The sequence below is a fragment of the Eptatretus burgeri genome, chromosome 17 (genome assembly GCF_056783735.1).
Source record: "Eptatretus burgeri isolate ZD-2024b chromosome 17, Ebu_testis_v1, whole genome shotgun sequence".
NCBI classification, from domain to species: Eukaryota; Metazoa; Chordata; class Myxini; order Myxiniformes; family Myxinidae; genus Eptatretus; species Eptatretus burgeri.
The window spans coordinates 13,056,020-13,067,076 of NC_140977.1; the positions used below are offsets into that span (position 1 = coordinate 13,056,020).

General features: G+C 46.4%; 1 protein-coding gene across 2 annotated transcripts in view; it reads right to left on the reverse strand.

Moving 5' to 3' along the window:
• The window catches only part of RSF1 (remodeling and spacing factor 1), a 117,712-nt gene that overhangs the window by 54,196 nt on the left and 52,459 nt on the right, over nucleotides 1–11,057 (reverse strand). For both annotated transcript variants that reach the window (XM_085861702.1, XM_085861703.1), the window contains 2 exons: nucleotides 5,060–5,265; nucleotides 3,936–4,057 (listed from right to left, as the gene is read on the reverse strand). In XM_085861702.1, the coding sequence (XP_085717828.1) occupies nucleotides 3,936–4,057; nucleotides 5,060–5,265 (328 nt within the window). The remainder of the gene's footprint in view (nucleotides 1–3,935; nucleotides 4,058–5,059; nucleotides 5,266–11,057) is intronic.

Sequence of the window (11,057 nt, forward strand, 5' to 3'; positions counted from 1 at the left end):
CATACATTGTACAATTTCTGTATGGACTCCCTGACCATTTTGGGTGTCGGTGTCAAGTCAATCTGATGACAACTGGTCACATTATAAGATATTATTTTCTGGCATTTTAGGAACATTTAGCACACACGAGTTTCTGTTTTTATAAATAAGTTATTTATTGCGAACAAACAAACATTCATTGTACAAAAATGACGATTTTGAACTTTTCATGACCTCGACCTTGACCTTTGTACTCTTAATTTTGTAATTGGTATTAGAGTGTGGGGAAAAGAACAGTCAACATTTTCGTGTTGGTTTCATGCAAATCGGATAAGAATTGACCATGTTATGACTAAAACCGCACATTTTGCAATGTCGTGACCCCCCCTGACCTTTGACTCCCAACCGCTAATAAGGGTTATTACGTCATTGTGTCATGTCACATATCATAAGATGGGGCATTGAATTCTGAACATTTTGGCATTAGTTGCATGCAAATTAGATACAAATTGACCGCGCTATGGTAAAAAGACGATTTTGACCTTTTCATGACCTTGACCTTGACCTTTGACTCAATCGCTCCCAAAATCTAATCAAATGGTCCTCGGATAATAACCAATCATCCCACCAAAGTGCTGCGATTCAGTTCAATACTTTTGGAGTTATGCGAATAACAAACAAACAAACAAACACACATATTCACAAATAAATAAATAAATACACAGCGATCAAAACATAACCTTCGCAACAAAGTTTGCGAAGGTAATGAACCCCAGAAGATTGTTTTTTGATCCATGATGTGATAAGAAAAAAAAATATATATATATATATATACCATCAGAGTTGGGGAATCCCCCGCCATTGAAAAATAATTGAAATCAAATAAGCGGATTTCCATTTATTACAAAAAAACATTTTTTTCAAGATGGCCGCCCCAGTCGGCCATCTTGGATCCGGCCACGCCCAAAATCAATAGGGTTCTTCCTTTTCAGGTGGTACATGTGTGACCCAAATTTCAAATCGATATGGCGAACAGTTTAGGAGTTATCGCACTCACAGCTATAAATGTTGACGCCCAGCCAGCCAGCCGGACGGACAGCCGGACGGACGACCGGGGTGATAACAATATCCCCCCCTTCCGCCACACGGCGGGGGATAAAAAGGTGAAATAAATCGATATTCATCTCCATTATTTTTAATAAGCCGGTGAACATACAGTACTGACCTCTCAAAATGTGCAACTGTGTGTCGCAGTTGGTGAGGATCGGGGCGAGGTGAGAGGGGGAAGGAGATGAGACCGTTAGATATGTTTCAGCCAAAAGGAAATTGACTTGACCCCATTGCACAACAACGGAAATGTCCTCACCAGCATCGCAGTGGCTATTGATGTGAAGGGACTTATGATGAAGTAGTTTACGCCGCTACCTGTTCCACTTCAACAACATAGCACTGGAGTAACGGTCATGTGAACGGCTCCTCTATTTAAGGTGGACGTATGATGCGGAGTGACAAAGGTCAGAGTTCATTCAACACCAATGCGCGCACGAGCACGGCGATATCCAGCGAGCTACGCGAGACTGGTAATCTGGCGACTAACACGGAGACGGTTCGGTCGATGTGTATGGGTCGCAGCTAAGTTGATGTGAACACATGATGTGTTTGATACGGTTTGCAAGACGATGTGAATGGGTTTATGACGGAGTGCCACTCCGTTGCAGCCCCAGAGTATGATCCGGAGCGTTGATGTGAAGTGGGGTGTCGAGAGGTTATGGAATGTCTGGTTTGAATGCACGCAAAGTTTGGAGCCCCTCCACATTGCATGGTGTGATGGGGCCAGTTTACAGGTACCGTTTGAAACAGGACACCGCTCAAGGACCCGGATGACCGGTCCCATTTAATGCTTCCAAGTGTCAGAGTTAAATTTAAACTCAAATAGCAGAATGCTGGCTGTAACATAAAAAAACACATGGCAGGGATGCATCACTTTCACCTCAATTATCAATTCATAACAACCAATGTCAAACATGCATGCATGCCATGCATCTTGTATATCCAGCAAGTTAAACTGCTCTGATTACAAATATTAAAAATAAGACAGCTTTGTGGATGTGAGGGGGAGCAACTTTGGGAATGGGGGGGGGATGAGGGTCCAGATTAGAGTGAAGGGTGAGTTTAGGGAGAAAGGTGAGGGGGGAGTTTTTGAGAAAGGTGAAGCTTGGAGGGAGAAGAATGTGATGGTTGCTTTAAGACAAAGGGGTGTGAAGGAAGCTTTGAGAGGGAGGGGAGAGATGAGAGCAGGCATGGCCAATGGGCAGGAGGGGAATGGGAGAGGTGGGGAGAGGGGAGGGATGAGACTTGGTAGTGGTCTGGTGAAGAAGGGAGCAGGCAGGAAGAGATTTGATGAAAGGAAAGAAAGAGCATGTTTGAGATGTTGAGGAGTGTACTGATTGAGAGCACGAGATGTCTGTTAGATTAGAATGGAGCCCACAGATGTTAGAACACCACACAGTTTGTAACACCAGATGAGGAGCTGGTACGAAAGCAGAAGACAGTGAAGAAGTGCTAAGAGCAGAGGTAGGATGAGGGGCAAGAGGTGAGGAGATCGGAGGAGGTGCGGTGAATTGGCACTGAAGTTGGAAAAAAAAGGAATGGCTAAAGTCGAAGGAAGATGGTAGGTTGGCAAAACTTACAGGAAGAAGAAAAGGGGGTGGAAAAAAAAAATCACGTGGTGACGGGAGGTGTAAGGTAAGAAATGAAAATATATTTTAACTTGAAGGGCACTCGGTAGAGCGCATACCTCCGTCACGCAATGCATGATCCACGAGAACATATCTGGTCCAATACATTTTTGAGATATCGTGCTAGATATTGTTTTTGGCGCAATCTCTCAATGGTGAAGAATCACTTTAAAAATTAAATAATTATTGTATCCAGATTCGGATTCAGATCTTCACGAAAATCGAATCAATTCGTCCTTGCCACACACACACACACACACAACGTGTCAAACAAGTTTTATCCAAATCCGTCACAACTTTTTGAGATATCGTGTTATATATTGGTTTAGCCCAATCTCTCAATGGTGAAGAATCACCTTAAAAATTATCAGATCCGGATCCAGAACCGGATCTGCACCAAAATCTAATCAGTTCGTCCCTGTCACACACACACCCAACCTGTCTACAAAATTTCATCTGGATCCGTCTACAACTTTTTGAGACATCCTGCACACCGACAAACACACAGAAAGGGTGAAAACGTAACCTCATTCACCTTTGGTGGCGGAGGTTAAAAAAAAAAAAAAAATGGTATGATTACGTAAAGGAAAGGTTGAAGAAAAAATGGTGAAGGTGTATGGTGAATATAGGTTGGAAAAGGTAGAAGGAAGATGGTACATTGGCAAAATAGGAAGAAGGAAGAAGAGTCGGTACAGCAAGTCACGTGGTTACATGGGTTATAAGGTGAGAAGAGAAAAGGGTTTTTTTTTTGTATTTTTTTTTATATTTTAAGACGTGAAACAGAGGGTATAGTTGGGAGGGATGAGAGAAGGGTGGAGGGAAAAGTGGAGAAAAGAATAAAACTCATGGCAATAAGGAGAAAATACAAATAAGCACGATCGTGTACAGAGACGAGAAGACGGGTAGACCTCAGGGAAACCCGATATGACAAGAACGACGAATACTCACCAAAAAGCACAAGTTTTGAAACAAAGCCGAACTTGGAACACACAGTAAACATGGAAGCAACGAAATAAACAGTCAAAACGCGACAAACAACGACCGGAAACTTAACTTTGAGAAAGTCGGCAGAGACCCCTGGAGAGAACCAACCGTCGTCGCTCGATGTTAAAAGCATACTTTCACTATCCTGCAAACTCGACAACACCATTCCACCATGCCCGTAGCTCCAAAGGCAGCCTCAGCTCCACAGAACACATAAAACAATGGCCGCCTCACCAGCCTCATCTTCAGGCTCTGCATCAGATCCAGAGCCAGATGATCCGGAGCCCTCTGCATCGTCAGGATTCTTTTCTTGTATCTTCAGCTTTTCAATCACCTCTTCCACCTCATCTCGAGACCTTGTACACAATGACAATGAAAAAAAAAAACAGTTGTGGATCGAATTAACTTTTTATGAGGGTAGTTGAAGGTTGAAATGGACTTTTAAAATCAAGAAAAATCAATAAGCAAATGGAGGTTAATGAAAGTTGACATATTTTTTAAATCATTCCCCTGCTACATTTACGGACTTAACCCAGACGTGGTAGTGCATTGATGTCGTCATTCTATAATATTTGACTAGCCGAAACCCCGTCACAGACGGATTCCGTTCATTCAACCACCCTCACCAGCTCACCCACACTCGAGGGACATGGACTGGACAGGGCGTGCTTGCCCCCGCCTACTCATCCGCCGCCCCTGCCCCATTCCCCCCCCCGCCTCCCACCCCCCGGCTTCAATTTGGTTACCCCCGCCCAAAAATTTAATTATCCCGGCCCCGTCTCTTCACTCCCCGCCCCCCCGTCTCTTGATTCCCCGCCCCACTTGCCCCCGCCCCCATGTCCACCCCTCACACTCAATCCCGCCTCATTCACCCCAGCCCCCGCCCACTCACCCCCGCCCCATTCCACCCCCCGTCTCCTGCTTTCAATTTGCTTACCCCCGCCCAAACATTTGCTTACCTTGCCCCCCTCCTCTTCACTCCCTGCCCCCGTCTCTTTGTCCCCCGCCCCCGCCTCTTCACTCCTCGCCCCCGTCTCAACGAAAAGTGTTTATTCTGCCTCAGAGTTGAAAGTTGACTATTGCCACTATGTGCGATGCACTCTTACAGGTACGAAGTTTCTTTCAGCCCAGGTCACAGTGCCGAGAAAACGTGACGCGACCGCTAGGAGGAGCACAAAATTGGTCCTTCAGTATTAATATATAGATGGGTACATAGCCATTTCAAAGACAGTGCTTCGACAGCTTCATGATTCAACTTACTGCTACCCAGACGTTCTTCGAGTGGGTCCAAAGAGGAGAAATCACACGGTGATGATCTGACATGCATGCGGGTAGAGGGCAGGGAGTGGGGGAGTTACCTGGATAGCAGTTTCCACGTCGACTCTCCATCATCGTCGGGTTCTTCAGTGTAGAGACGCAGATTAAGATCGCAATCGAGTTGCAGCCAGTAAAGGAGGCCGGCTCGGTCCCTCCCAACCGGCTGTAACCGCATGGTGCTCGCCTCCTCCTCATTGACAGTGTTCTTGAACCGAACATTCTCATCAAACTGACTCTCGCAAAGGAACTTGTGATTCCATAAGCGAGGTGACAGGAAGCAAAAGTGGTGGGTGGGTGGTGCAAGATGGGGGGGGGGGGAACAGGGTTGAGGAACTTAAATGCAACAGGCCGAAGTGGTTTCAGGAATAACAAGCAGCAAAAGCACAAAGTGGTTAACGATATACAATGGTTAACGTATATGTGGGATGTTTTGGGTTTTTTCAACAATGCAATATGGTAAGAGAAAGAGAAAAAAAATTACCCCCGTGTGGGGGTGACGGTCATCTCTATAATACCACAAGTTCTCAATGTTCAGTTATGACCGAAGACTACTGCGCAGTTCTACTGCGCAGCTCGAACTGCGCAGTTTGGTTAAAGATGACTCGGCATTTTGGCGCACGCGCACGAAATTATATTTTGAAAATAAATGCCGACGTTTACGTTTCGGGTTTTGAAACTTTTGCACCTTCGGCGGAAAATGTACAAATATAAAAGGCTAAAAATGTGTTTTATATTTATATTTCATTTCTCCTTCCTTCCTTCTTTGCGAATCGCATCGGCGTTTTTGGCCATCTTCCAGATCACGTGACTATCAAACAGGAAGGAAATTCAAAAATCTGTCTGGTTAGATACAAGATAATATTTTTTACGATCATAATCAATAAACAGTTGCCGAATATCTTGTAGAATGGCAGACTAGATAGGTTTTGAAAATGGCGATTTATATAACTTACGTGACCTCATGACGTTGACCCTGACCTTGAACCCGGACAAAAGTTATATTGTTGTGCAACACTCATCGACCTCTACCCACATACTAAGTTTCATCTAGATCGGAAAGAAAAATTGTTGACGGACGGACGTACGGACATTTGATCCGGCTTTATTAGGTCATCTCGGTAAAGATGACCTAAAGAGAGAGCCAGAGAGAGCCAGAGCAAGCGAGAGAAAGAGAGAGCCAGAGCAAGCGAGAGAAAGAGAGAGCCAGAGCAAGCGAGAGAAAGAGAGAGTCAGAGCAAGCGAGAGAAAGAGAGAGTCAGAGCAAGCGAGAGAAAGAGAGAGCCAGAGCAAGCGAGAGAAAGAGAGAGCCAGAGCAAGCGAGAGAAAGAGAGAGAGCCAGAGCAAGCGAGAGAAAGACAGAGCCAGAGCAAGCGAGAGAAAGAGAGAGCCAGAGCAAGCGAGAGAAAGAGAGAGCCAGAGCAAGCGAGAGAAAGAGAGAGCCAGAGCAAGCAAGAGAAAGAGAGAGCCAGAGCAAGCGAGAGAAAGAAGAGAGAGCAAACGAGAGAAAGAAGAGAGAGCAAGCGAGAGAAAGAAGAGAGAGCAAGCGAGAGAAAGAAGAGAGAGCAAGCGAGAGAAAGAAGAGAGAGCAAGCAAGAGAAAGAAGAGAGAGCAAGCGAGAGAAAGAAGAGAGAGCAAGCGAGAGAAAGAAGAGAGAGCAAGCGAGAGAAAGAAGAGAGAGCAAGCGAGAGAAAGAAGAGAGAGCAAGCGAGAGAAAGAAGAGAGAGCAAGCGAGAGAGCGAGAGAGCAAGCGAGAGAAAGAGAGAGCAAGCGAGACAGAGAGAGAGGCAGACAGAGACAGAGAGAGAGGCAGACAGAGACAGAGAGAGAGGCAGACAGAGACAGAGAGAGAGGCAGACAGAGACAGAGAGAGAGGCAGACAGAGACAGAGAGAGAGAGGCAGACAGAGACAGAGAGAGAGGCAGACAGAGACAGAGAGAGAGGCAGACAGAGACAGAGAGAGGCAGACAGAGACAGAGAGAGAGGCAGACAGAGACAGAGAGAGAGGCAGACAGAGACAGAGAGAGAGGCAGACAGAGACAGAGAGAGAGGCAGACAGAGACAGAGAGAGAGGCAGACAGAGAGAGAGAGAGAGAGAGAGAGAGAGAGAGAGAGAGAGAGAGAGAGAGAGAGAGAGAGAGAGAGAGAGAGAGAGAGAGAGAGAGAGAGAGAGAGAGAGAGAGAGAGAGAGAGAGAGAGAGAGAGAGAGAGAGAGAGAGAGAGAGAGAGAGAGAGAGAGAGAGAGAGAGAGAGAGAGAGAGAGAGAGAGAGAGAGAGAGAGAGAGAGAGAGAGAGAGAGAGAGAGAGAGAGAGAGAGAGAGAGAGAGAGAGAGAGAGAGAGAGAGAGAGAGAGAGAGAGAGAGAGAGAGAGAGAGAGAGAGAGAGAGAGAGAGAGAGAGAGAGAGAGAGAGAGAGAGAGAGAGAGAGAGAGAGAGAGAGAGAGAGAGAGAGAGAGAGAGAGAGAGAGAGAGAGAGAGAGAGAGAGAGAGAGAGAGAGAGAGAGAGAGAGACAGAGAGAGAGGCAGACAGAGACAGAGAGAGAGGCAGACAGAGAGAGAGAGAGGCAGACAGAGAGAGAGGCAGACAGAGAGAGAGAGAGAGAGAGAGAGAGGGAGAGGGAGAGGAAGAGGGAGAGGGAGAGGGAGAGGGAGAGAGAGAGAGACTTTTGACTTTTAGGTCCTTTTATTACAAAATAATGTCTAAAAAGATTTAAAAAAAATTCAATACAACAAGTTTTTTTTCAATAGACCCACACAACAAAGGAAAGGATAATATACAAGAGTGGAAAAAGAAGAAGAAATTACCCGGTGTGTACCCCGGTCAGAATAGGTACACCGTATCCCTGCGTGTCGTGAAAAGGCGACTAAAAGGGTTGGCGTCAGGAAGGGCATCCGGCCATAAAAACATCGCCTCAAAAGGAAACCATGATGAGTACAACTGATGGGCAGGGTACAGCCCGAAGTACCCCGTGGGGGTCCTCACCCCCTCTCGTTAAAACTCAAGGTGGGGAACCCGATCGAAGCAAGGGAGGAAATTTTTCCATTTATGATGACCAATCGTCTGATGCCCCACGTGGAGATCGGTTTCTGAGGTTTGGTACATGGAATGTAGGGACAATGACAGGGAGATCTGGAGAAGTGGTTGAAACATTGGTCAGAAGAAGAGTGGACATATGTTGTGTGCAGGAGACACGGTGGAAGGGAAGTGGTGTGAGAATGGTGAAGGGAAGGCAGGGGCAGAAGTACAAGTTTATGTGGCAAGGGTGCCCGGAAGGCATGCATGGTGTTGGTGTAATGTTTTCTGAGGAGTTTGTAGACAGTGTAGTGAGTGTGACTAGAGTGAGTGAAAGGTTGATGATGGTGAGAATTGTGATCGGAAATCTCTTGGTGAACGTCATCTCGGGATATGCCCCGCAGGTCGGTCGAAGCGATGAAGAGAAGAACATGTTCTGGTGTGCGATGGAGAACTTGATGGAAAATGTGAAAGATGAGGAAATTGTTGTGGTTGGAGGAGACTTGAATGGACATGTGGGAAGGAGTCCAAACGGTTTTGAGGAAGTCCATGGGGGTTATGGATATGGTGTGAGAAATGGAGAAGGTGAAAGGATCTTGGAGTTTGCTGATGGAGCTGATTTGTTGATCTGTAATACTCAATTCCAGAAAGCGAATAATAAGCTTATTACATACACGTCAGGTGGGTTGACGACAACCATTGACTACCTGATGGTGCGTCGGCGAGATAGGGGAAACCTTCAGGACACAAAGGTGATCCCAGGGGAGGAGACTGTTTCGCAGCACCACCTGGTTGTCTGCGATATAAGGGTGAAAGGTGCGCGGAGAATTCGGCGGGTGAAGTACCAACCAAGGATGAAGGTGTGGAGGTTGAAAGAGGAGACAGTGAAGGAAGCATTAAGAGAGAGGCTGAGTATGGTTGAAGATGATGTGGTTGAGCTTGAAAGTGGTTGGATGTCAATGAAAGATAGTCTATTGGGAGCCGTTGGTGAGGTATGTGGATGGACAAAAGGACCACCGAGGCACTCGGAAACATGGTGGTGGGATGATGAAGTTGGAAAGACGATTGAAGAGAAGAGGAAGAAGTTCAAGGAATGGCAAAAGGCAAAGGATACGGTGGAAGAAGAGGCTGCACATGAAAGTTATAAGGTAGCCAAGAAGGCTGCAAAGAAAGAGGTTGCAAAGGCGCAGGAGGCCCATAGGAAAATGTTTGGAGAACGCTTGGATTCGGAGGAGGGTAAGAGAGCGGTATTCAGGATTGCAAAGCAGATAGCGAGAGAGAGGTTTGATGTGACGGGGGTGAGTTGCTTGAAGGATGAAGTGGGACAAATCGTTGTGGATTCAGATGGAATTAAAGGAAGATGGAAGAGATATATGGAAAGGCTGTTGAATGTAGAAAATGAATGGGATAGAAACATCGAGAGTAACCCGGTTTTAGGACCAGCAGAGAAGATAACTGAGAAGGAAGTTGAGGAAGCTATAAGAGCAATGAAGAGTAGAAAAGCAGGAGGGCCGACGGGAGTTGTGGGAGATATGTTGAAGGCAGCGGGAAGTTGGGGTGTGAAGAGAATGACAGAGATCTGTAATCTGGTGGTGAAAGAAGGCCGCATTCCAGTGGATTGGGAACTGAGTACCCTCGTCCCTCTGTACAAGGGGAAAGGTGACCCTCTGGACTGTGGCTCCTATAGAGCAATAAAGTTATTGGAGCATGGAATGAAGGTATTGGAAAGGGTGTTGGAGAAGAGGATAAGGAAGAAGGTAAAGATTGACGAAATGCAGTTTGGATTTATGCCAGGAAGAGGAACGACAGATGCAATTTTATTGTAAGGCAGTTGCAGGAGAAGTACATGGAGAAGAGGAAGAAGTTGTTTTTTGGGTTTGTTGATCTGGAGAAAGCATTTGATAGGGTTCCACGTGAAGTTATGACATGGGCATTGAGGAAGTTAGAAGTGGAGGAATGGTTGATCAGAGTAGTGATGGCCATGTACGAGAGAGCACGCACAGCTGTAAGGACGAAGGATGGGAACAGTGGTGAGTTTGAGGTGAGGGTAGGAGTGCACCAGGGGTCGGTACTAAGTCCACTTCTATTTGTAGTTGTGATGGAGGTGCTGGCTCGGAGGGTAAAGCAGGGTTTACCATGGGAGCTGCTGTATGCAGATAATCTGGTGTTGATTGCAGAGAGTCTGGATGGACTGAAGGAGAAGATGAACAAGTGTAAGGAATATATGGAGGCAAAAGGTTTGAAGGTGAATATCGGAAAGACGAAGGTGATGGCAAGTGGTAAAGCATGTGGTGAGGTGGAAAGGACTGGGAAGTGGCCGTGTGCTGTGTGCAGGAAGGGTGTCGGAGTGAACTCCATTCAGTGTACAATGTGTGCTGAATGGGTTCATCGAAAATGTAGTGGGGTGAGAGGGTCATTAACCAGTGTGGCAGCTACATTCAAGTGTAAGGTGTGCATAGAGGGAGCAGCAGATGAAGGAATTGTTGAGTTGGATCTTGGAGATGGTGTGAAGCTGGAAGGGGTGAAAACATTTTGCTATCTCGGAGACATGCTGAATGGAGAAGGTGGATCAGACTCTTCGATGGTTGCTAGAGTGAGATGTGCATGGAAGAAGTTTCGGGAACTGAGTGGCGTGCTGACAAAGAGGGGAGTGTCGTTGAAGCTGAAGGGAAAGGTGTATGCTACATGTGTGAGGAGTACGATGATTTATGGGAGTGAGACATGGGTACTGAACATGGAGCAGCAACAAAGGCTGGAAAGGGTGGAAATGCGAATGGTTCGGTGGATGTGTGGAGTATCGTTGAGAGAGAGGAAGACAAATGATGACTTGCGGAAGATGATGGGAATAGAGTCTGTGATGGAGGTTGTGAAGAGAAACAGGTTGAGATGGTTGGGTCATGTGTTGAGGAAGGATGAAAGTGACTGGGTGAGAGAAGTGTTGGAAATGAGTGTAGTCGGAAGTAGAGGACGGGGAAGACCGAGAAAAACTTGGCTAAATGTGGTGGAAGAGGAAATGTGGGCAAGGGGATT